The sequence below is a fragment of the Amborella trichopoda genome, chromosome 9 (assembly GCF_054954075.1).
Source record: "Amborella trichopoda isolate Santa Cruz 75 chromosome 9, AtrichopodaSantaCruz75HAP2 v2.0, whole genome shotgun sequence".
Lineage (NCBI taxonomy): Eukaryota > Viridiplantae > Streptophyta > Magnoliopsida > Amborellales > Amborellaceae > Amborella > Amborella trichopoda.
This window is the reverse complement of record NC_142344.1, coordinates 25,398,963-25,426,755: the sequence shown is the minus strand read 5'-3', so window position 1 is coordinate 25,426,755 and position 27,793 is coordinate 25,398,963. Positions and strand designations below refer to the sequence as shown.

The following is a 27,793-nucleotide window of genomic DNA, read 5'->3' as shown; positions in this document are numbered from 1 at the left end:
TAAAATCTTCGATAACTTCTCATTGCCACTCGTAATGAACCCCTCATAACCTTTTATAGTTACCAAAAGATTTTGAGCTCTGTGCGAGCATTGCATCCATTCACACTACTCCCATCAGGTAAAACATGTCCAAGTAATTTTATGACCCCAGATTTTTTAGGATGTCACCTCTTCAACTTTGCTATTAACCTCAAACAGAAAAAAAAAAAAATTTCAAAAAAAATTTCCAAGATTGTCAAAAGGCCTTCCAATTTTTTGAGGTTAAGATCCAAATGTTGAACTCAAGTATAACCTTTTTATTTTTTTTAGGTATTCATATGGTGAATCTCAGGTGGACTCCAAATTTTCAGATCAAAAAATAAAGGACACGGTTTCTATGCGGCCAGCGCACATATTGTAGAAATGCAAGCTTGGCAATAAATATTTTTTAAAATATAATTTGATCTTAATTTTTAGAGAACATATAATCTTTAACATGGAAATCATGAATATGAAAACTAGAAATAATAATTTTAAGATGGACTACCTATTGGCATCCATCTTTAAGATGGATGCTTTATACCTCTAGCCCGCATATTGTAGAAATGAGGTCCAGCCCGCATGAAACAATTTTCCAAAAATAAATAGTTCCAAGTAGCTCTTGTACCCAAAGAAGTGTAGGATATGCTCCAAGGGTCCATAGTATATATGCTATTTAGAATTGGGTGTGGTTTGTTGCAACCCTAAACAATCAAAACAAAGTGCACAACCAAATTTCATTATAAGATGCAACTTTGGTGTCAAAATTTTTCAGAATACCTTATAATCTATTTTCATCTCTAATTATAAAATTTTAGATTATAAAAATGGTTCAAAACAAATAGATATATAAACACATTAAAATCTTAAAAATGGATAGTTCAGATAATGTGTTACAAGATATACTAGTTTTGAGATTTAATTTTTTAAAAACAAAATATTTATGCATCTCGATGTTGAGATGATTAGTTAGAGGGTTTTCCAAGTTCAAATGAACCTTTTATGATGGATTTTTTAGGTGCATCTTAATTCTACATTTTTTGAAAGTTGCAACCATATATAAACTTTTTTCTTTTAGAATTGACATTGAAGAAGCTAATATTTTATGACTAGCCGACGCATCTTTTTTTTTTCCTTTTTTTTTTCTTTTTTTTTGTTGATAAGTGCCATCCAATTTTACCATCCTTGTAAACTTCATACTTCTCTTAATGTATAGGATATAAACGGAAGTTGAATAGAAAATTGTCAATGCTTCGTTGGCTATATAGCTCAAGGTAGTTTCCATCGTTCTTTTTCTCAATTTCTTTCGCTTCTTTTGGGAAAATTTGTACAGTGATTTACCAGTTAATATGGCCGATACCTGCGCCCACGACCTTGCTGCCCCACTGGACCACCGCTCCTGCCACTCCTTTGTGGGGGAATCTGGGTACCAGGCTCTTGTCTGCACCCACATGAATAGATAGATACTTTTCATTTACTAATGGGTAATCTTATTTACTAATGGATATCTTCAGGTACATTATTGTCTTAGAGAACAGAACTGATTCTCTTCACTTACAAGACATATCCAACTTGCCCATCAGGTAGCAATACAGGCACCATTGACATTCCCATTGGGGCCGGTCCTCTTCCATATATCATGGGCTGCATGTCAATCACATCAAAATGTGATAGCATGTGAAGATGAGAAATTGCAAGAAGCTAAACAAAATGTCCTAAATCACCTACATCCTAACGACCTCAAGAAACAGCACCATAACAACAAGTATCCGATCTAACAAATTATGAGTCTCACCTGCGTGAACCCACCAGCTCGAGAACTGCCCCCAAGAGCCCCATATGCAGTTCCACCAACACCATAGTCAGCATGAGAAGAGTAGGGTGGAATGTAACTGCCTCTGTAGGCACTAGCAGGATCATTCCTCCGGTCAGTCTGGGGCTTGGCCATAGTAGCCTCGAAAGCATGACCTTATGTTCATGTAATAGTGCAAAATTCATTTAAGTAAATAAATTCAAGAACGAAAAAACAGTTTTAGGAAAAAATACTTCACAATTGATAGTAAAGGCAAGCTCAAAAGAGTAATACCATTTATTTCATATTTCTTGGTTTCGTTCACAGCATTCAAAGCACTGGCCCTCTTTGCGAAGTGAATAAAGCCGTACGCTCCCTGCCCAGGTTTTACAGGAGGTAGAACGATCCTTGTGACCTCTCCATGGGGCTCGAAAATTTCTTTTAACTGTTCCTGTTTAACATCTTCTGGCAGATTTTTCACATAAACAACCTTCACCTGTAAAATATCACCGAACAAATGCATCTCTTAAATTGATGGAATAAACGTCCCAAATTGTTAGACAAATTTTACGATGTCCTAAATGTTTGCAACCAATATACAGTATAGAGAAAATCAAAAGGCCTTATTTTTTTCCCCAACTGTAGAGATTCAATAGGCTTTTTTTTAAATTGAATAATCGAAATTCAATAGATTTCACTTATACCATATTAGAAAGTACTTGATTTATGGTCCCAAAACCAAAGTTTGTACAGATTACTCTCTGACCGTGCTAGGAAGAAAAAAGAAAAAAGAATCTTGCAGTTGATGGGAAAGCAAAAAATCATTCCAGGAGACATTAAGCAATAGGATAAATAAAAGCAATTGATATAAATGATCTGATAATGATACTACAAATTATGATGCTCTGCAAAACAATCATTCCAGGAGACATTAAGCAATAGAATAAACAAAAGCAAATGATTTAAACAATCAGATAATGATACTACAAATTATGATGCTCTGCAAAACAATCATTCCAGGAGACATCACGCAATGCTCTCAAACTGTTCCTCATGGGCCTGTAGCCTTTGTTCCAGTGGAGAAACACATGGAATGTAGGAGGTTAAAGGTTTGACCAATGCTTGCAAACTTGAAAACCATAGAATTAATGAGCAGCTGCAGTGTAAGGATGCTTCACATGGAAATATATGCATCTCTATGAAATATGAACAAAACATGATGTTGAAGATTAAGAACATGTATAGGGTCATCAACGGCTAAATCCCTCACATATGGCAGACTAGGTCAAAAGCATCACTTCTCAAGAATGAACACAATGCATCTGTTACAACACAATGTTCCTGTGAAAGGGATAACACAAAGAAAAACCCTGGCGGGCTTCCTACCAACAAATGTGTGTTTACATGCTAAACCCGCACTTAAAGTTTGCGCAAAGAGTCGGGAAAATAATTGATTACTCATAATTGAAGATGAAAACCAAATACTTCATTAAATAATTAACCATTTTAAAACTCAGATGCTTGGTGAAACTCTGTAATTTTATCATCCCAGAATTAAGAAAATTATTCCCTTCATTAGAATGATAACGCACTTCATATAGCATGTATGGATGTATTCCCAGATTGGATGAATATTGAATGGGAACTAGTTTTATCACATTGGAATAGAACCTGTAGGTGTTCACCAAATACACAGAGTGCATAACCCATTGAACCCACTGCTTATAGATGAGTTATAGATGAGAACAAAACCATCCAAACCCACAACGTAAATTGTGGAGTGCTTCTTGCTCTTTCAGGCCATAATAAATATACAATACAGTACAATACAAAAAAAAAAAAAGTATCAGTTTCCTGCTTCTTATTTCCAAAAAGGAACCCAATCTGAGTTCAGCAGTCCAGCATAAATTCTAAGGAAAACACAGGAACACTGCATACAAACTATAACTAGATGCACCCAATAAACATATGCAAACTGAGGCTCCTGATTGAAAGCCATGACCTAGTCAACAATATCAATGACATGTAGTAGATCACAGTCCAATAGTTATAATAACCAACAGTGTTTCAAAAAGCAGTAGGCGGCCGGGAGGTCTAGGCCATCCAGGGCATAGGCGGGTGCCCAGAACCTGGGCAGCCTAGTAGAGAGAAAAATGTTTGTAGTCTAAGTGCCTAAGCCTAACAGTATAACTATATAACACATAATCCATAATCCATACTTCTAAGAATGAGGAGAATTTAGATAGTCCATAATCCATATTTTCATACAATGCTAGAACCATACAAGCATACACATGAGAGTTAGATAGTAGAAACTAAAAACTAGAACATAAGAAAACAATATACAGAAAATATACAGTCTAAGACTCAATATTCAACACCTAGAGTCAAGCGTCTTCATTCTTCAGTCATCATCATCATTAAGAGGAGTAGGGTAAGCCAGTGTTTTAAAATGCGACCGCATCGCCGCATATGCGACCTCATCAAGCGGTATACGGTGGGCACCACATCGGAAAGACCACATATGCAGTTTGAAGGTATGCTGGCGCATATGCGTCGCATCAGAGCCGCATAGCGCATTTGCCCGCATACTATTCCGCTATGTTATTTTCGATTGTGCCCCTCAGGGATGGGAAAAATGGTCTTTTTTACCATAAAAAATTGGGGGAAATAGTTTGGGGGGTATTAAACCCCCTAAACAAGCATTTATAGCCACTTTCGTAGCTTTTTTGAGATCAAATCAAGCAAAAAAAAAAATGGCGAAAATTGTTTTTCATTGAGATCTTGGATTTGGGGATTGTTTGATACTTGGATCTTGATTTGAACCTTTTGGTTGTTGATTTGAGGAAGTTTAGGTGAATTTGTGACAAGAAATCGAGGGTTTCAAAGGCCATGAAAAAATCGAGCACTGCTTCAAAGTTTAGGTGAACTTGTGCTTATGGTTGTTGATTGTTGAATATTTTATTAAACTAGTTTCAAGTTTCTAGTTTCTATCAGAGGATAGAGGATACAGAATCTTCGATAGCTTATATTTTTAGAGTTAATCATTAAACTAAAATACCTGCTATCACATATATCACCTCCATATTTTTTCTATGCATTAACCTATTTTTTTAGATTTTTTAGAATTTTTTTATATTTATTGATTGCATCGTCGTGATGCACCCGCATCCGGACTGCATCGAGCCGCATCACCGCATCGGCCCCCCTACCGCTTTTGGTTGCATCCCGCATTTTAAAACACTGGGGTAAGCCTCATCATATGCATCAGACTCGAGGCCATCATCATTAAAGTCATCTCCCTCTTCGACATAACACTTGTCCTCCTTTATTTCTTCTGAATCTGCCTCTTCCTCCTCTCCTTCTACCTCCCTCTTACTCTATGCAGATGAAGCCCTAGGAGTCTTGGCTTCTCTACCTGCTGCATCTTCACCCTTTTCTTTCTTTTTGTGCTTCCCTAAACTCAAATATTATATGATTTCCTCGTTGCTAGCCTCAGGAACATTTTTACACAAGGCAACATCCCCTTTAATACTGGCAAGGTGTTTCTTGAACTGGTAAACACCCCCATTAGTATCCTTGTCCACAATAATTACACGATACGATTTTTGTCATTCGGATTCGGGTTATGACCATACTTCCAACCCGGATCACCACTTCTACAGGAACCTAGAGAAGATATTTTCATAGAACAAGGCTCATTTTCTACCTTTTCTGGTTCTACTAAATTCAAATATTGGTCTAATCTCATCCCAAATAACTTCAGGAACCTATTTACAAGAAGCAACACTCTCTTTAATACCGGCAAGGTGTTTCTTGAATCGGTTAATACCCCCATTGGTTTCTTTTTTACAAAATTTAGACCTTATAAAACTTGTCGTTTGGTTTTGGGTTATAACCATACTTCCAATCCGGATCATCTCTTCTAACAGAATCAGAAATAGATGACCTATCCAAATGATAAGGATTTTGTTCCTGTTTGTGTTTTACTGAACTCATATATTGGTTAATCTCCTCTCTGATAGCTTCAGGAACTTTTTTTACGAAAGGCAACATTCCCCCTAATACTAGCAAGATGTTTCTTAAACCGGTTTATGCCCCTTTTTGTATCCTTTTCACAATAATTGCATCTTATACAATTTTTATCCAAAAGATTCGAGTTATATCCATATTTCTAACCTGGATCACCACTTCGACTAGATTTTGAAGAAGACATCTCAAAATAATACAAGCAATAAAAAAAAAAAAAAATTTGCATTTACTTTGATTGCTCAATCTCCAAACTTCCACCTCTAAGATGTTTTCTAGTGCTAAAATCTTCAAAAACACCCTCTAATAGGCCTAAAAAAAAACTTCAAAACTAAATCTAATCTAATAGATGATATTTGGATCCATTTCCCATAACTTTGAGAAACAATTTGATCCAATGAAAATCACAAAATCTAGTTTTTTTTTAGGTTTCTCTCACTCTAAAACGGGCTCTAGTGGTTTTAGGTTTCAAATGAACCTAAAATCCACCTTTAAAAACAATTTATTTAAAAAAAAACCCAAAAAAAAACCCCTCAACAAAGGGCATTTCTGCTCATGGGCGGAGCGCAGGCCCTAGTTGGGCGCCCGCCTAGGCGGGTTCCCAGTCGCCTAGGGAAATCCTGCCTAATTTGGCCACCTAGGCCTGGGAGATGCATCCAGGCTTTTTGGGCCGCCTAGGCGCTGGGCAGTCCTCTTTTTAAATCACTGATAACCAATCTATTGGTGACTTTAGAAATAGAAAAGTTGAAACGAAAGGCTGCTGATCGTATCACCTCCTGCACAGGACATTTCCAATGGCAACTGAAGTGGCTACCACTGTTGTAATGTCAAGGAGATGCACTCTCATCCTAGAGTCAAAACCTTATGGTCTTTGCACTCTCATCCTAGAGTCAAATGGTTCTCTTGATTGGCTCTTCATCAACACCTTCCCACCATGCCTCTCCTACATGCTAAAGGTATTACCATGGCTTCTGGATGCCACTCAGCCTTGTAGCATGGGAAGACGCTACCCATTTTCTATTCCAATGTGTTTTCTTGCAAGCATTATAGAGATCTATTGCTTGGTGGTACGGAAAACTGATGGCTGCTGAACACTCCGCTCTCACAATGTGCAGTAGGTGCATTAAATTTTGTTTCAGGTCTACAAGCTTAAAGAATGGGTGGATCGCCCTCTTCATACTCCAGACACGAGCTGCTGCTCACTAGGATAATCCTCCATGTCTAAGAACTAGTTGTAGCCAAATCCTGGTCCTTTCATCCATCGAAAAAAGCCATCCTACAGAACCTTAAGATCTCATGGCACCCACAGTCAATGCGCTCTCCTATGCAACTCTTATGGTTCCCACCTCCTGTCAGCACATTTAAACTCAATATTGATGGGGCATCTTTTCAAAACCCCAGAGCTACAGGGAGTAGACGCATCATCAAAGACAGTTTGGGATGTTTTTTGGCAACCTTAGCTGTACCACTTTTAACTGCTTCTAACAATTTTGCTTAATTCAAGGCCTAGAAGCAAGGATCCAATTGGCCATTCAGAATCAGTGCTCCCCATGGCTCATTGAAAGTGATTCCCAAGTCTTGGTGGAGTCTATTTGAGGCCATTTCCAAACCCCATGGAGCCGACACACTCACATTCAATTGCCATTCCATGCTATCCTCAACTGGGAAAAAATGGAACGCTATCGAGAATCGAACATGGTTGTGGACTGTTTGGCAGAGAGGGCAGCAGAACTCTCAGATGCCACCATTTGGAGGACCTGTTCCCTGAATTTCCTATTCTTATCTCTTCTATATGATGCCACAAGTACACCTTCTAAGAGAGCTGTAACATAACTCCTATATTGTATTTTGTCTCTCTTCTTATCAATGAAAACAGGTAGGGGCCCAAATTCCTCACTGATTTACCCAAATAATAATAATTAACAATAATAATTCAAAGGCACCCTCTATGTGCCTGAAAAATATAGTCCTAAGTTTGCATAGAGGCCATCCTATTTTTGGACAGTTCATCTAAGTGTACAAGACAAAATCCTTTTTCTTTTCTTTGAAAATAGTCATTTCTTAAGTGGGTCCAAAAATTCAGATAAAGAGAAATCCTCTTAAGTAGCTCTTTTGCTTGCAGCACTAAGTGTACAGTATGCTCCCACAGGAGCACAATATACATGCTCCTTATCTAATTTCTCTCAAAAATAGTCCACATATATTTATTTTACAGGTACTTCTATTTTTAAAGAACAAGTGTTACTTAGACTTTTACTTTATAGTAGTGATATCTTGGACAATCCATTTCTTTTAGGTTTCCAATCCTTCCATTCTACTATTTATTGGGAAAGCTTTCTATGCTTCCTCTAATGCATATAAGTTATATACTTCCTCTTATCCAGCCGTCCGATCAAAATGGACGGCTGAGATGGACCTAATCATAATGTCATGCCTCTACCCTGTTTTATTTTTATTATTTAATCTTTTTCTTCAAAACATTTTGAGACCAAATTTTGGGCGTCCACTCCTCTCTTGAACTCGCACCAGCAAAAATATAAAAATATTCCCAATAAAATAAAATGACCAAATTACCCCTGAAAAATTTTAGCAATATTTCGATCTTTTTATTTTATCGATAATATTTGCTTTATATTTTTTTTAGGTGTGGCCCATTGAGAGATGTCACATACCAAATTTCATAATCATATGATTTGTAGAAAAATATTAAAAATAAAATACTCCGAGATGTTGGATCTAGATCAAACGGTCAGTGGCTCACTTGATCTAATTTGGACAGCTAGATGGGCAAGGGGGAGGGGAGTATATATCTTATATACAGTAGGAGAAGTATAGAAAGATTTCCCTTATTTGTTGGCATCGAGTTCATGTATGTGCAACAGTGCAAAATGTACCACTGCATAGGTCAATTAATGGGCCACAAAGTTGAACATAAGGCAACAATAGATAATCACGTGTTTGGGAATGGGGTTTTTCACTTCAAAACACATGAGATTCTATTGGACGTCAATGGGCCACACTTTTTCACGGTCTTATGTAATCAAGTGCTCATGGAAAACGCAGCTCTCAAGTCATATTGCACAATAGAGAAGGAGGACCTCATGAAGTCATATCTTTTCTATTGCAGTATTTGCAATGATGTGTTTACCTTGTAGAGTAAGAGAGAGGTGGCACATACTGCTCCAAACAAAGCCTAATAAAGCTTTTCAAAACATCGAACAACTCATCATCATCATCATCATCAGAGCCTTTTTCCAACTATTTGGAGTAAGTTACATGAATATTGATCTGCTATTCTACTTTATCAAGGCCGTAAGTCCCCATATCTTTTCTCACTACTTCCAACCATATCCTTTTGGGTCTACCTCTTGCCCATTTTGGACCTTCCACTTGAACCAACTTGCACCTCTGAGTCTAAGCTGCACATGACTAGCCCACCTAAATCTACTTTCTCTCATCTTATCACCTATTAAAGCCACATCTAAGTTCTCTCAAATGGATTCATTTTCAATTCTATCCTTTCTTGCCTTGTCATCTCAACATCTTCATGTCAACTACATTTCCTATGGGTATGTTGTTTCTTGACCGTCCAACATTTTATCCCATAAAGCAAAGTTGGTCCCAAAGCTATCCTATAGAACTTCCCCTTCAGATTCATTGGTATGTGGCATTCATATAAAGCTCCAGTTGTACATCTCCAATTTGCCCATTCAGCTTTAATTCTATGTGTAACATCTCCCTCAAGCTCTCTATTTTTCTGGATTATTGACCCAAGATATCAAAAGTGCGCGCTTTTTGGTATTTCCCGATCGTCAATCTTAACTACTTTTTCGTCTCTACTCCTATTATTACAAAACTTGCATTCCATATACTGTCTTAGTCCAGTAATTTTAAACCTTTAGATTTTAGAGCATCCCTTCAAGTCTCATCAATCAAAACTATATCATCCGCAAACAATATACACCACGGTACCTCATCTTGTAGGTGCCAAGGTACACAATTTATAACTAAAACAAAGAGGTATGAGCTCAACACTAACCCCTGATGTAGACCTATTGTCACTAAAAACCTGCTCGTCTCTCCACTAGTTGTTCGCACACTAGTTAACACTCCATCATTCATATCCTCACCAAGTCAATATAGTATCTAAAGACTCTTTTCTTTTCCAACACCCACCAAATTAAATCTCTAGATCAATAAAGACCGTGTAGAGGTCTTTTCCCTTCAAAAACATCAAACAATTGTTTAAATTTTAATATATTTTACAATTTTCAAGATCCACCAACTTGGTGGCGATCCCATGCTCCTCGAGCCAAACCTTACATGGATCTCACTCTCATATAGGGGGAACACCATCCAAATCCCTTAGGGGCCGTTTGGATACTTGGAAATACATTTCCAGAAATGCATTTCACTGGAAATGGCACATTTCTGGAGTTTGGATCGAAATTTTGGGACTAAAATATATTTCCTCCCAAAATTGTTTTCTTTATTGCAAGACAAAAATAAAGGAGTCTGTATCATTGTCTTTACCCTCCGAAATTGATTTCCAGCTAGATTTCCCTGTTATAGAGATCCACTTCACAAAATATAATTAATTCTACAAGAACACCCCCACAAATAAGAGAGAGAAGCTATCTCAAATTTTACGTTTTAGAGAGAGAAAGTATCTTAAAATTTTGGAGAGAAACTATTTCTAATTTTAGAGAAGGAAACTATCAAAATTTTTTAGAGAGAGAAGTTATCTCAAAGTTTTTATAGAGAGAAACTATTTCAAATTTTAAGTTTTAGTGTTAAAAATTTAGAGAGAGAAACTATATAAAATTTTAAAGAGAAATATCTAAAAAAATTTTAGAGAGAGAAACTATCAAAAAAAAATTTGAGAGAAAAACTATCTCAAATTTTAAGTTTTAGAGAGGGAAAGTACTTGAAAAATTTTAGAAAGAGAAAGTACTTGAAAACTTTTAGAGAGAGAAATTATCTTCAAATTTAAGTTTTATAAACAGAAAGTACCCGAATATTCTTAGAGAGAGAAACAGTCTCAAATTTTAAGTTTTAGAGAGAAAAAGTACTGAAAAATATTAGAGAGAAACTATCTCAAAAATTTTAGAAAAAGAAACTATCTCAAATTTTAAGTTTTAGAGAAAGGAAGTATCTTAAAATTTTTGAGAGAGAAACTATACAAAAGTTAACAGAGAAACAATCTCGAATTTATCAAATTTTAGAGAGAGAAACTATCTCAAAATTTTAAGTTTTAGAGATAGCAACTAGTTGAAAGTTTGTAGAGAGAGAAACTATCTCAAATTTTAAGTTTTAGAAAGAGTAAGTACTTGAAACATTTTAAAAAGAGAAAATATCTCAAAATTTTTAGAGAGAAACTACATCAAAAATTTTAAAGAGAAAAGTTATTTCAAATTTTATGTTTTAAAGAGAGAAAGTATTTGAAATTTTTAGATTGAGAAACTGTCTCTAATTTTAGAGAGAAAAAATATATCAAATTTTAAGTTTTGTAGAGAGATTATCTTAAAAATTTTAAAGAGAGAAACTATCTCAAATTTTTTAGATTGAGAAACTAACTCATATTTTATGTTTTGGAAAGAAAAGTATCTTAAAATGTTAGAGAGACAAACTATATCAAAGTTTAGAGAGAGAAAGTACTTAAAATTTTTAAAGAGAGAAACTATTTCAAATTTTAAGTTCTAGAGAGAGAAACTATCTTAAAAAAATTAGAAAAAAATTATCTCAAATTTTAAGTTTTAAGGGGAGAATAACTTAAAATTTTAGAGAGAAAAACTACTTGAAATTTTTTAGAGAGAAATTATCTCAAAATATTTAGAGAGAGATACTATCTCAAATTTAATAAAAACAAATATTATGATGAATAATAAAATAAAAATATTTAACAATTTTTTTAAAAAAAAAAATGAAAATATTATCCATCCATGTATCATGCAAACAGCTGAAATCTATTTTATAGAAAATACCTTCTTTTTTTTTATAATTTTATAAAAATCTTTTTCTCAAAATATATTTCAATGAAAATAAATTTTTCCAAGTAATCCATTTCCATGGATCCAAACGGCCCCTTATGGATCAATGGATATAAATCACACTGTGTTAGAGTGATCTTTTATAAGGAAACAAGTCTTAATTGCTTATCCATTAAAAATAGAAAGCAAATATAATGCAAAACCATGTCGTATATATTTTCCAAAGAAAAAAGAGATGTTTTGCCAGATAGGTCATGGGATCCAGCCTCCCAACATGTTGGGATCGAGATCCCTAAAATTCTAGGTATACGGACAGGGATCCTAACTATAAGGAGCTTCCAACCTATCATGATCACACTCTCCCCATCCAGATCCTGCTTCAGATCCTAACAACTATGATATATTTTCTATAAAATAAAATAATTTTTTTTTATGCTAAAGAGAACTACAAAGACAAAATGTAAATTAACCATTACAAAATTATTGGCATTGTCAGTGGCTAGAGGTGAGGCATTCAATTTGTAGAAGTCAAGCGTTCAAACATTGAAGTTTGCCTTAAACAAAACAAGCTAATCTACAAAGGAAATTTCTATTTACAATATCAACTCATATTATCTTGAAATTGCTAAAATGAATAACTACTTTAATCCTATTTTTTTAATGATAGCCATTTTCACTAATCTGAATGTGCACATCAAGTTGTTCCAAAGTACACACAAACACAAACATATTGCATTAGTTCATAAGAAAAAGTGTGGCCAAACGATGAGGGTAAGAAGTAGAGGGTGTCACAAAGAAATAATGGAAAAATAAAAAAAATAAGAAGAAAAAAGAAAAAGAAAAGCTACATATCCATGATAGCAACAATGTGAAAGTTTTCATTTCTTAATGACGCCATCAGCCACTCCATTTGCTTCTCAAGATGATCCAAAATAGACTAACTAGGTTTTTAACATATGGAAAACTAGAACTATGACAACATTTCTTTAAAGTATGTTCATAGCATAAATTGTAGCAAAAGTCTCTAATATTTCTTCTTCGATAAGAAGTGAATGTATATATTAATGAAAACCATGGTAGCTAAAACAATGTAGTCCCAACAAGTGCAGCTAATAAGCACCTTGGACCTCTTCCAGTAGGGCCTTACTCCTTTGCCTCAATCGCAACTCATGGGCATAGGCGCCATCCAAATGAGCAAGAGGATTTCTTTTCTTAGCGAATGAACAAATATTTGTCTGCCTTGCCTCCTAGGCAACCTAGCCGACAAACCCTAGGCGATGAGGTCTGGGCAGGTGCCTAGGCAGACTGGCTGCTCACCTAGTGCCATCCCTTAGAAGAAGAAAAAAATGAAAAAAACAAAAAAGAAAAAATTCAAATCCACCCAAACAAAAATAAAGCTCGGTATTGCCCTTCTCGCTCTCTCTATCTCTCTCTCTCTCTCTCTCGGGTCCATGTGCTCTTTTTACATATGAAAAGAAGAAGAATAAGATGGACTCCAAGTGTTTGATGTGCGGCCTCTCTCTCACACACACACACAAAGACACACATGGACCCATATGCTCCCTTTTCACATGTAAGAAAAAAAAAAAGAAAATGACCTCCAAGTGTTCAATGCGAGGTACCTCTTTCTCACAGACTCTCTCTCTCTCGACATATCCTCCAAGTGTTCGAGACCTCTCTCTCACAAATACAGATCCAAAATAAAAAAAGGGGATGATCTTTAAAAATTTCATGTGAGACCTCATGCACACACATACATGCATGCACCCATGCACACATTCACAAGACACACACAAAACAACATATGGCCCCCACCCCAACCCCCTTGCCTTAGGGCCACCCAGGAATCTAGGTGCCCGCCTAGGAAGCCGCCTTGGCGCCTAGGATGCCCAAACCCCTGGCCACCTAGGCGGCCGCATCCGCCTTCTTGAACTTTGTTCTTAGCTATGAAGGGAACTACTTAGAACTCCAGAGATAGGCACGCAACGCTAGAGGTCAAAGTGTATGTCTCTTTCTGCTTTCAGTAACTGAAAAAGACAGAGATAATAGGCAACATCGGAAGTCTACGTTATAAGGTGGATCAGAAATATAGGCCCCTGGAAGTCATGTAAGATAGACAGTACCACGACTATTCTCTTTTCTTAGGGAAAGCCAGGAAGTAAGGAAAGCACTTCACTTTGCTCTCTTGGCTGCTTCACTCTCTCAGGAAAGAAAAGATAGCCATGAGAGCTTTTAAAAGAGCAGTAAAAGATGGATTTTCTAATGGCAAGCCCTTTCACTGCATAATACTCACCAATTTAACATATACTTTTTTCTTTTTCTTTTCTTTTTTTTGTGGAAATAAGTCTATAAGATAACCCTCCAACAAAAATCGAGAAGTTGATAAGATAATCAAATACATATTTCAAATGAATGCAGTTGTAAATGTAGGACATTAATCCAAAAAATTCTCACTTTTTCATCTTAGAAAATATGCCAGCCTAAGTTTGTGCTTGTAAATACCATAGATCATTTCATATGATATACTAAAAAGTAATTCAACTTATGAATAACTAAAATATGTTGGAGAACTGATGAGGATATCCAGACTTGCCAATTGATCTTAAGTACGCAAGTTTATACTAGCCAAATTTTAACAGAATCTTGAGATCTCTGAGATGATTTGAAATAAATATACAGTAGGAAAGGAAGAAGAATGCCACTACAATATCATTAGCTATAGCATGCAACAAAAAGAGCCTAAAAATAATGACAATGCCTAACTCCTCAAATATGAACTACAAAAAATTTGCTTCACAAGTGACAGAATGGTTTGAAGACTATTGATGCCCATAATCTATGTAGACCACCAGTCAAAGGCAATCCCAAAAAAAAATGCAAATGAAGTGGAATGCAACTGAAATGCTCTTTCATACTATGCTCTAGTAACTGCACACCAGAAACCCTACACTTCTCAATACAACCTTGAGGAGCCTATTTGAGATGAGAATGTGATACTGAAACCCTTTTCATTGAAAACATGCCAAAGAGAACAGAAATGGGCAACACTGAATTGATTTGAGATATATTAGCTGATGGAAGAACACGGAATGCATTGACAAAAACCTAAAAAAGACTACAATTGAGGGATTTAAGGTGCCGATGTTTGAACACAACATAAGAAATTCTCAATATAAACCTCAATGAGTAACTACCACAAGAAAGTAAAATGAAATAAATAAAAACCCATTGTCAGAAATATTTGAGCTTTGGATATGTTACCCTTGGCCAGAATCGTCTCAATAAAAGGTAATTGAAATTTAAGAAACAAGGATCGGTGACATACTCCATTCATTGAAAACAGTTCCCTTGTAAGTTAGTTGCATGTCAGTTAATCAATTGATGATAAGTTCATGTCTCGATATAACTTCCTCATATTGATGATTGGACAGGTAATTCATAGACACACCCTCATTCTTTAGGAGTTTGACATGTTACTCCAATGGTAAAAATCACACGGCTTAGCTTCAAAACACAACCATTTTGTGCATTGAGAGAGATATGTACAACATTAGACAATGTCCCTTCGATACCGAGGAAATACTTCAGTGATGAAGATAACTAATGTCAAATGAGTTTTTGAGATTGATCTATCCACACATGACTCTCTCATGATCAGCACACCACCCAATTGCACTAGTATGATAGGCAATAGCATTTCCTCTACTTCAGTCCTTAATAAATATGGTGTCACAATTGGAAGCCATCATGGACTCAACTAATCTAATACATTCTGTAAGCTTGGCAAACCAAGCATAGGGAGCTGGTTCTTGATTCTATATGACCTTCTTGAATCAAAATATCAATTGGAGGAGCTGGTTAGTTCTCATTCAAGGAGAGGAGCATTTCTACTTCCGATTCCCCACGTTGACAGTAATTCTTGACAATTAATTTGGCACTTTTTGATTTCAAATCTAAATATTTGTTCTCAAATTCCCAAATTGTAATGTACCTAATTGCAGTTTGAGGATTTGTCATTGTTATCTAGTGGCATTTGATTGTTCTATGCTGAACCTGCCTCCCTCCCTTTCCCCCTTCCTTGCCCAGCACCCCCTCCCTCCCCTTCTTCCACCCCAAATCACCCCCTCCTCCTCCTCCTCCCTCACTCTCTGTCCACCTTAAACACAGTAGACCCTCCCTCACCCCCCTCCCACGCTATCCACCTTACAAACACAGAGTAGATACACTCAGAAGGAGTGCATGCATACACTTGACATAACCTAAAGTTCATTTAACTTTATTTCACATAAGAATACAGGAGGGATAAAAGAACGTGTATCAGTGGCAATAGCATCAAGATAAAAGCGATCCATGGAAAGTGGTTGGCAAAAATAATGGTCTAAATAAACAAAAGGAGCAAAAGATAAAAGATTTTTGTCAGAAAAGGAAAAAGGATTAGAATCACACGCTTAAAAAAAAATGTAGACGTTCACTATTATGAGGATCATTAAGGGATTTTTGTTAAAAACTGAGCTTGCAAGTGAGTGGTGAATCTGGTTGTGCCCTATTCAAGTATTCTTTTCTTTTCTTGATAATCCTCCCACCAAAGCACAAATAATGGCTCTTCCATTGCCTCGACCACCTCTTTTTTTCCTTTTTCAAGCTACATTCTAGAAACTCCCTTCCCCACACAAACAGGAAAACCCAAATAACCATTAGGAATAAGTCCCAGTCTCCAAACTAACTCCTTGTATGAGTGGCTCACACCTAAACCCTCTAAACCAAATTTCTCCATGATGGATACCATAGAACAATTCTTAAGTTCTTCCCTTAAATATAGGAGGCATTGTAAAACACCAAGGATTGACAATAAATAGTAATCTAAAAATCATCTAAACAAGTATTTATGACATCGTTTTAAAATGCAGCATCATCGCCGCCGATGCGACTGCATGCCAAGAGGCGCATTGAAAAACAACGCATATGTGTTTTGATGGGATGCGCCCATATGAAACTGCATATGCGGCTGCAAAACGCATAACGCACTATTCTGCATATGCGTCACATCAACGTGATGAAAAAATAAAACCCTCAAAAAGGGGTATTTTAGGTAATTCCCCCCCCCCCCCCCTCCCAAAAACAAACTGTGGGGGGGAGGATTTTTGGGGTTGGGGGGGGAGGGGAGGAGGGAGGTATTAAACCCCCAAGACAACAAAAAACAACCACTTTTCATCTAATTGATTAAAAAATAATAATGGTGGAAATGTTTTTGACGTTGAGCTAGCCGTAGCGGCTAATGAAGAAGTACGGCCTAACACTAGAGCACAAAAGAGTAAAAGCTCGGTTCAGTCGCATGTTAGTTCTAGAGATCGACGAGGGTTGATATGGTCAACTTCGAGGAAACCATGGAAGAAGAAAAATATGTGGAGGGCACCGAGGATGATATTCATGATGATGATGCACATGGAGACTCTCTAGATAACTTGTCTAATAAAGATTTGAGATTTAGACTTGAGACTAGAGAAATGATGACGATTTCTCTTGACTTTGAACTCTTCAACGTTCATAGACCTTTAGTTCATAATATGATGTCTTCTAAGTTCTATTGCTTTCTATAAAGTTAGTTTCAAGTTTTGCTTTCTAATGTCTTCTATGATCTATCAGGGAAATAGTTGGTACAGAATCTCCGACAATAGACACTTTTGGAGTTAATGAATAAATTAAATACCTACTATCACATAAATCACCTCCATATTTTTTTTCATGCATTAACACTTTTTTGATGTATTTTAGAATTGTTCTATATTTATTGATCCCCTTATTTGGACCGCATCACCCCCACGACGGCATCGGGACCGCATCCCACATTTTAAAACACCAATTTATGATTTGAAATTCAATCTCCCTTTGACCAACTCAAGGACCTAATATCTCCATCTACAACATGGGAAGAAACTACATAACAATAATGCCTACCCAAACCAAAGCAACGAAAAACAACAAGAGTAACAAAAAAACAATCACCATGGTGGTAATAGATTTCTTTCAAACTAATAGGAGTGGGATCAATACCTGTAATTGAGGAGATAACAAGAGTTCCCTAAGACTAAGCTAGAGGTTGAATCCCATGACGATTCTCAGAGAGTGAGGAAGAGTCAATCTAAGAAAGAGAGAGAGAGAGAGAAAGACGTTGAGGGGGGGAGAGAGAGAGAGAGTGTGTGCGTGTGTGTGTGTCATTTCGATAGGTTTTCCATACGCACACTCATAGAGTGAGAAAACGAGTCAATACAAGAGAGAGGGGTGGGGCTTTTTGGGTTGGGGATTGAGAACCCATAATTTATTGAAGCTTAAATGGTGTTTGCAACTACAAAATGCATAGACTAAGAGAGAGAAGAACCATCAGTAATGGGTTTTTGAAGAAATGGGTGGGTATTTCAGGAAATGGGCAAACAGAGAAAGAAGAGATTCTTGAGTGAGAAGGCTATATAGAGAGAAGGCAGAGTTGGGGGGAGTGGGTAAAAAGAGAAAGTGAGTGAATCTCAATGGAGGAAGAACCAAAGATGATAAGCAAGGAAGGGGTTAGGGTTGATGAAGATGAAGTGGGACTGGACTCGTCGTGGTCTAGGAAAAACTACAATGTGTATTTTGGGAAATGGCATGCATGATTATGTGGCTTTGGTTAATTGATGATACATAGGATGAAGAGAGTAAGGAAAGAGATGAGGGGCATGAATAGATAGAAGAAAGGGAATATCTAGACTAGCACCGAATTGGCCCAACAAAAATCTAGGGTTCATGGAATCCGCACCACAAGAATATGAAGTCAACACCAAAACTTACAAGAAAGAATTCTAATTAACCAAATGGTCTTGCCATGGGCTCCCTAGATGCATTACATTCACTTTCCACTCCTAATCCTATGTCACCTGGACACCAAACAAAAACCCAAACTGGACCAAGACTTCAAAGAAAATAAGGAAACCCAGTCAAATAACATAAAGAAATCCAAACAATGAAAAGTACAATTACATAAAGGCAATCCAGGAGAACAAAAATATGATAACTTATTTCCTAATTCCAATGGGACCCATGATATGCATTCATCTCTTCTTGAAGGCCCTTTTTTGGATGGGTTCTAGAGTGATGCATGGATCCATTTTGATCCATCCCTTCCCAGATGACCTATGACCTACGTCATCAACACCCCAATATATACCATTATATTGCAGCTATCATTCAATTCATCATTCTTTAGTTTGAATGATAACCACGCGACTTCCCTTTGTCATAGGTCCCTTCTGCTGAAAGCATACATTGCATGGCTCACATTGCGTGCAAATAATGTTGCTATCTGTGTCCATCACCAGAGAGTACTCATCTGATGGATTAACAATGTGAACGTTGATAGACCGAGGAAGCCATGCAAGATGGACAGGGATACCTAGCCTGAGTGGGTGTCGGATTGATCGACGGCTAGCATGACTAAACGCACCTTAGACTTGTTCACGGCTAATGTGGCGAGCACATCCGAATCCAGATTGGGGTTGTACGAGGCTGACCCGGGTGAGTTTATATGGATCAACTTCACCCATACCGGTGCAGCTGTACAACTGAGGAAGAGAGAGATTGGGATTGTACGAAAGTGATCCAGGTGAGTCTATATGGATCAACTTCAACCTTACCGGGGCAGCAGATGTACAGCTGAGGAAGAGAAAGATTAGTATGAGAAAAAAAAATCTGGAATTGGAGGCCATGGTGAATAAGAAGATAAGTGAAGGTTAGAGGGCTTGAGATGGTCTAACTAGAGACCATGGAAGTATTTATAATATTCTCCACCCACCACCCCAATAATTAGCCCACCAAAAAATAAAAATTTTCATTTAAAAGGTCATCAAATGCTTGTTGTTTTTTTTTCTAAAAAAAAAAAAAAAAAAACAAAGGAGAAATATGATTGTCATTAATAGATAGTAATAATATAAATATAAATATAATACAATATATATTATATATAATATATATATATATTATATATAATATATATATATATTATATTTATAAAATAAACATAAATATGTAATATATCATATAATATAATATAACAAAGAATTATATACAGTATATATTAAATATAAATATAAGGCAAAATTATATAAATATCCGTTTTATTTGCTGTTATTACGAAAATACCAAATAGTTTTTGTTATTACAAATATGTCTGTTTTTTCAACTTCAAAACACTTTTTTTAAAAAAAAAGACAAAACTACCCATTTTCGGTTTTTGAAAAACTGAAATTAAAAAAAAAAAAAAAATCAATTTTTCAAAAACCAAAAATTTAAATATTTCGGTTTTTCAAAAACCAAAAATTTAAAAGTTAAGGCTTTTCAAAAACCCAATTTATTTATGCCCAATTTTGGTCTTTCAAAAACCAAAATGGGAGTGAATTCAGTTTTTGAGAAACCGAAATTAGTTCAGCCGAGCGGCACTTGTGCTTTCAATAGTCGAAAAAATCATAGATAACTTTTGCTCTCTGCATATTGCGCTCTCCTTCATGCTTCATCATAAATATTTACTCCTTGCTGTTTCTAAAGCTAAGAGCAGCTAACTCTAGATTCCTCTTTTGAGCCTCTAAATCTCCAATCAAATCTTGTAGAAGTTTAAAAATATGTCGCCTCTTATCTCTAATCAAATCATGTAAAAGTTTGAAAATATATGGCCTCTGACCCAATAAGGATTCTGCAAATGATCTTAAGGAATATTCTTTGTCGTCTATGTGCCCTACACATTGAGGAAGGCTTTCCACAAGGTACATGTGAGGCTCGTTAGAGAGCTGGAAAAAAAGTTCAGTGGGAAGGCACAATATTACAAAGCTTTCTTGTAGTAGTGTGTCGAGTTTCTTTTTTTTATATATTTTCACAGTTCTAGCATAAAATTGAAAAAGATGCTAAATTTAGTGAGAACCACTGTTTCTGTAGTGGCCACCAGAGGAGGAGAAGGAGAAGCTTTGAGAATTGGGGGGATTGCTCCATTTGTTTCAGTAGAGAGAAACACGCTTCTGATGTTTCTCCAAGCCATTGATGTTGTTCTCAGAAGCTGCAAGGAGTTCGTGTTTTTCTCTCTAAAATTTTGGCCATGTTTTTATAAATTTGATTTTTCAAAAACCGAAATCAGACCTAATTCAGTTTTTGAAAAATCGAAAATGGGTAAAACAATATTTTAAAATAAAAAATTGTTATAAAGTTAAAAAAACGAACATAAGTGTAACAACATAAACTATTAGGTATTTTCATAATAACGAAAAATAAAATGAAGATTTATGTAATTTTCCCTAAATATAAATATATAGTATAATATAATGTAACATAATATTATATATATAATATAAGGAAAAAGTTTATATAAAGATGAGGTTCTAATCAATCAAATTAGAGCCCATCTCAAAAATTTCACTAAAAGAGGTTGTTTTGATGCCCAAATATCCTCAAATTGATCATCACGACATCAAGATGCGTGGACATGAGAAAAAAATTGATTTCAAGTTTTGGAAATAGTGCATCTAGCAACGCATTTTTGGACCGTCAATTTTCAAGACTTTCAACTTTTCATAGATCTGCTTTCAGCAGCATTATATAATACTATGTTATATTATATTATATATTATGTATTTATGTTTATTTATAATATTATATATTAAGTATTTATGTTTATTTATAAATATAATATACAATATATAAATTATATTATATTATATATAAATTATATTTTATTATCTATGATATATATTTATATAATAAATATATATTATATATAAATATATAAATATATAAATATAATTATATATTTATTATATACTATATATAATATAAAATATGTATATAAATTATATTATATTATATATGTATTATATTTTATTATGTATGATATATATTTATTATATAAATATATATCATATATAAATATATAAATATCATATATTTATTATATATTTATATTTATAGTATTATTATCTATTAAAGGCAAGCATATTTTTCCTTTGCCTTTTTTTTATTTTTAGAAAAAAAAAAGCAAGCATGTGATGACCTTTTAAACAACCTTTTTGTTTTTTTGGTGGGCGCATTATTGGGGTGGAGGATAGAAAATACTATAAATACCTCCACGCGCTCTAGTCAGACCATCTCAAGCCCTTTGAACTTCACTCAAACTATTCACCATGGCCTCCAATTCCAAATTTTCTTTCCTCATATTAATCTCTCTCCTCCTAGTTGTACATTTGTGGCATCGGTATGGGTGAAGTTGATCCACATAGACTCACCCGGGTCACCCTCGTACAACCCCAATCTGGATCCGAATGTCCTAGCCACAGTAGTCGTGAACAGGTCCAAGGCGCACCTGGTCACGCTAGCCTGTGATCAGTTCGATGCCCGCCTGGACCAGGTGTCCCAATCCATCTTGAATGGCTTCCTCAATCAATTTATTATCAACGCTCTCGTAATGGTAACCAATCAAACAAGTACTACTTGATGATGGACACAGGCAACAACATTATTTGGACGCAATGTGAGCCATGCAATGTATGCTTTCAGCAGAAGGGACCCAGGTATGGTTTTCATTTTTAAAGAATAAAAATCCCTTTTGCCAATGCTCTTCCACGAGAAAGAACGGACACAGCTTTGACCATGACACACATAAATGAGAGTCTCATATCCAGAAATCACAGGCATCCCATCTGCAATCAAGTCAAACACCACCCAAGCACTTAAAATAAAGATGTAGAATTAGATGTGTCACTTTGGACTGCTAACACCTTCCAAAATGAACTTCTCAACCAGTGTTCCTATCTCTCTATTGGTGGATCAACGAAGTATCCATCAGCCCTTATGGGCTCTAACAATCGATGCTTGCCCGGAACAAGATGAGTGTATTAGGGTTTATTGTTAGTAGGTAGTAGCCCACTCTTATGCCCTTGGAACATTTGCTTCCAAGACAAAAACAAACTTTCACTGGGAAATGTAGAGAGAGAGTTTTTGACAAAAAAGCAAGATTTTTAAAAAAACTAGCCCTTTTATCATGATTTTTGGGGACAATTTTCAGAAATAAAAAGTTCCCATGCAACCAACGTGAAAAAAATGGTAAAAAGAATAAAATCTTGTAAAAAAATTGGCATTAAATTTGAAAATGGAATATAAGCTAAACTTTCCAAACCAGTCCACTAGAACTGGTAAAACCAATGATCGAACAGATTCAACTAATCAAATGCCAGTTTTGACCAGTTCAATGTAAAATCTCGATTTAATGCTTGCATCGGACCGAACAAGGTTCCAATCGCTAGTTTTACCAGTCAGACTGCGGTCCAATCCAGTTTTAATAACTTTGGTTGTTCGATGGACCAATATAAATGACACAAAGAGGAAACTACGCATAAGGGAACAACAAACCAGAAGAAGAAAAGAGCGAGAGAGAGAGAGAAGGAAAGAGAGAGCATAGAAAGTTAGCCGGCTTTAAAGACTTACTTGAGAAGTAAGATCATGATCTGCAGTGTTCTTTGGATCAGCCCAGCGTACAGTTGGCGTGTTGCTGTCAAGTTTAAAACCTGGGCTTGACATTTTCTGCCGTGCATAATCAGCACAAGCACTATTATAGTACTCCAGAAAAGCATATCCCTTATTACCACTCCGTTGTAGGTCCTGCATTCCTTGTAAGATCATTCATAACCATAAGATGCTGAGAATCTCAAATATGAAAATCATTACTTAGATTAACCTAGAAGAGTTACCAGAATTTCAAATATGAAAAGCAGTACTTAGAAGGACCTCAACGATATTACCAATATCAGCTCTACATTTATAACTCCAGAACCAATCTCCTCCACCACTCTTTTTAGATCTTCTTCTATCCAGTTCTTTGGAATATTTCCAACAAATAACCTGTTTTTAGCTTGCGAGTGTGAACATCTTAAGTTTCTCCCCTGGTAAAGCAGTGAAGGAAATATGACCACATAGGAACAAGGCAAGCAAAGAAATGAAAATAAAGTTCAACCTGATTGAAAAAATAAAGCCAAGACCATGATAAGAACATCACCTTAAACTCTTTGCCATTGATCTCGTCAATGGCTATTTGTGCCAGTTCCTCTGATCGAAAAGTTACAAAAGCATAGCCCTTGTGAGCACCAGTTGCCTTGTCTTCCAATAACCTGAGCTGTTCAGCAACAATAATTTGTAGATTAAATACAGCCAAGTACACACACACACACACACACACACACACACACACATATATATATATAGAGAGAGAGAGAGAGAAAGTACCAAGTTAATTGAAAAATTTCTCATCTGTAGAGTTTACAAATGTTTACCTCAGCTATTTCACCAATCTGCTCGCACAACCGTCTCAAATCCTCTTCGGTGGCCTCACGAGGAATACCACCAATGAAGATTTCAGATCCATGAGGAGGAAGGGCAAGCAATTCAGCATGCTTCTTGCTTTCCAAATCATTTTCCCCCTTATATTCCTTGTCATTGGTCATTGGGCTCGCACCCTCAGCGACCCCTTTGGCCTCTACACTCTGCTCATCATCCTCTTCACTACCCTCTTCTTCAACTCCCTCAATCTCCACTGCCTCCTTCATTTCCTCTACTTCTTCAAAGTCTTCCACTTGGTCAGCATCAAATGCAGTGTCATCCATTGCTTCTTCTGCTTCATTGTCCTCATTGAGATCCAGCTGCTCCTCTTGTTCTTCTATAGGAATTGATGACATGCGTTCTTCACAACCAATTTCATTATGCTCGTCTCCAGTTTCGTCCATTGATTTCTTCACAAGCTCTCAGATTCAGTCTGGGTTCACCTGCAAGCTTGCACGGCAACTGTGGAGGGTGACCAGAAGCCAGGAGCATTTGAAGAACAAGGAATGGGAACATGGCTTGGGAGAGAAAAAGAAAAGAAAGGCCAAAAGGATCTGTAGAGTAAGAATCTTGGTGGAATTTGGGCCATGAGATATGCTTTCAACGTGAAGACTGGTAGTTTCATTTATGCTTTTTTCTTTTTTCCCCCCCTTAATGGGGTGATGATAAAAATAAAGTGTTACAGAGAAAGGGGTGAAGGCAGCCATTTCTCTAGACACAAAACGACATCTCTTCTAAGGGATGGCACAAAAAATGATATTAATAGAGATAGGCATGAGAAGAAGGCATAATATCTAGATGTAATCCAAAATCTGGGAGAACCCATATGAGCATTTTGAGCAATAGTCAAGAGGATTTCCCACATGCACAAAATGAACAACAAACAAAATTTCAGATAGCCAATAACCACTCACAAACATCACAGCATTTAATCAAACACTTTGGCATAATCATGCACGATCAGTAATTCCACTAAGCAAATAAGGCATAATAAATTCGAAGAACCAATCAAAGAAAACACATTCGGAACCATTGCATTGCATATAAGATTTATCCTTCATTTGAGATTCCAAATGCTGATCAAAAGAAACATTCCCTCCAAAAATGTCGCAAACTGACAATAAATACCCCGCAGCTGGTAACAAAAAAATCTGCTAAGAAGGTAGACTTCAGAATCATAAAAGCCAAACAGAATCACAGGTATCGTAAATAATTCAAAAATATTTGAATAAGGGTAAGATACAGTCTTAATGGATAGCTGGGAACTAGCGATTAGTGCTAAGTGTTTCGAAGACACAAATTGAAGATGCATATGAAATTGAAAACTAAAATGGTGAAATTTTATGACAATAATAAAGAGAGAAAGGATGTCAAAAAATTAATGTAAACATATATGGGCTCGAACAGAGCAGTCATAATATGAGCATTTTAAGCAATGGTGTAGAGGATGCCTAAGCAAAAAATGAACAAGGGAGAAAATTTCAGATATAGAAAACTATCACTCACTGATAGTATAGCCTTTTAACAAACATTTCACCACAGTCATGAATGATCAACATTCCAATGAGCGCAAAGTGATGGAAAAATTCAAAACACCAAACATAGGAAACACAATCCAGAACAAAATTTTATGACATTATTTTTTCCAAAACTTTGTGACATTATTTTTCCATCATTTGAGCTGTCAAATAATAATCATAAGTAAACAATCTCTCCAAAACTATCCCCTGCCGAAAACGAATTTATACACAGCTAATAACCAAAAAATTGAGGCAAAAGGGGCAAAAACTGAATCCATAAAAACAATCGCCTATGGCTTATCACCTGAAGACAATCACTTGACCAGAAACTTGAACTTCAAAGGTCCTGAATGGGTCCTCAAAGGGCAAACCTCCCCTCAAACAAATTTATTTCTCCGCTTGAAGAGAGGGAGTGAGAGAGACAGAGAGATTTGTGTGAACCCTGACCTGGTTATATTCAGGGCTTATATTTACTGGATGAAAGGTTTTATAGGCCCAGGCTTTCACCTCAAATCCTTATTTGGAATATCCCCCCTAAAATCAAACTATCCAACACCCATAATAAAATTTGAAACTCGTTCGCTTTAAAATCAATTTTCAACATGGGCAATAAAATTTGAAACTCAGGTACAACCTTTGTTAACGTTTTATTTTTTTTGAGATGAAATAGATGGTCTAGATGATTTATTGTAATATATATTATTTTTAAAATTTAAAACCTTAATTTATTTTCACAACTATAATACCCAAAATGAGATGATCCATTTAAAAGTTTTTCAACGCTTAGAATGGCAATTTTGGATGAATTATGAGGTGAAACTTCGCTTATTTTAATAGAGCTTCAGCCCTATCAAACCACTTGCATATTTATTGGACATGTCACGAAAATTACTCATATCTTTTATTGCATTGACAAGAGTGTCCAAGATCAAGCGGTTGACTTGAATGGTAATTTTGGATGAATTATGAGGTCAAACTTCGTTTATTTTAATAGAGCTTCAGCCCCATCCAATGGTTTATAAAACGGATCGGTGACTCGGATCGGGCTTTTAAAAAACCGATCCCGATCGGAGAATCGGTGATCCAGATCGGGAATCGGGTGAATCGGTCAGAATAAAGCTTAAAAAAAATTCGAAAAAATTATTAAAATTCATTATAAATATTTTTTTTTAGGAATTCAATAAAAAATGAGGGTACTCCATTAAGAATTTTCATGTTTTTGAATGAATATGCGAATATTGATACGTTCTTTCCCTGCATGAACCGTCATTCAGCATTTAATTTACAGTATTTCGTGCTCATCCCTACACTGTTGCTGTTGGGACTCGATATGTGAATAATATGGCTGAGATAGGGTGGCCTCAGAATCATCATCTCTCTCATTTTTCTCTTTGAATAATATGGATTAAAAAAAAAAATAACAAATTTTCAAAAAAATCGATCATGGATTAAAAAAAAAATCACAAATTTTCAAAAAATTCTATCATGGATTACAAAAAAAAAATCGATCATGGATTAAAAAAAAAATCACAAATTTTCAAAAAATTCAATCATGGATTACATAAAATTCGATCATGGATTACATAAAATTCGATCATGGATTACATAAAATTCGATCATGGATTACAAAAAAAAACAAACAAACAAAAAACAAAAAATTCAATCGTGGATTACAAAAAAAGAAAAAGACAGTTCGATCATGGATTACAAAAAATTCAATCATGGATTACAAAAAACTCTATCATGGGTTACAAAAAAAGCAAAAAACAAAAAATTCAATCATGGATTACAAAAAAAAAAACAAACATTTCAATCATGGATTACAAAAAAAAAACAAACATTTCGATCATGTATTACAAAACATTCGATCATGGATTACAAAAAATTCTATCATGGGTTACAAAAAAAAAAAAAAAAATCGATCATGGATTACAAGAAAAGAAAACAAACATTTCGACCATGGATTACAAAAAATTCTATTATGGGTTACAAAAAACAAAAAAATTTGATCATGGATTACAAAAAAACAAAAACAATTCGATCATGGATTACAAAAAAATCGCTCAAGT

The 27,793-nt window shown here is 35.6% G+C and overlaps 1 protein-coding gene across 12 annotated transcripts in view; it reads right to left on the bottom strand.

Moving 5' to 3' along the window:
* LOC18436505 (heterogeneous nuclear ribonucleoprotein Q) overlaps window positions 1–26,183 on the bottom strand; it is a 45,538-nt gene extending 19,355 nt beyond the window's left edge. Inside the window, exons 1-9 of one of the 12 annotated variants that reach the window (XR_016040524.1) lie at window positions 26,029–26,183; window positions 24,159–25,016; window positions 23,885–24,001; window positions 23,631–23,771; window positions 23,317–23,498; window positions 2,105–2,306; window positions 1,814–1,986; window positions 1,577–1,662; window positions 1,360–1,459 (exon numbers count right to left, since the gene is read on the bottom strand). Coding sequence is in view for 8 of the 12 variants with exons in the window: in XM_020668606.2 (XP_020524265.1) it covers window positions 1,363–1,459; window positions 1,577–1,662; window positions 1,814–1,986; window positions 2,105–2,306; window positions 23,317–23,490; window positions 23,631–23,771; window positions 23,885–24,001; window positions 24,159–24,608 (1,440 nt within the window). In the remaining 4 variants the exon portion in view is untranslated. Of the gene's footprint in view, window positions 1–1,192; window positions 1,460–1,576; window positions 1,663–1,813; window positions 1,987–2,104; window positions 2,307–23,316; window positions 23,499–23,630; window positions 23,772–23,884; window positions 24,002–24,158; window positions 25,017–26,028 lie in introns of those variants that run through there. The other 11 variants (XM_020668606.2, XM_088846463.1, XM_088846464.1 and 8 more) reach the window with 11 other exon arrangements.
* Between the last annotated feature and the right edge of the window lie 1,610 nt (window positions 26,184–27,793).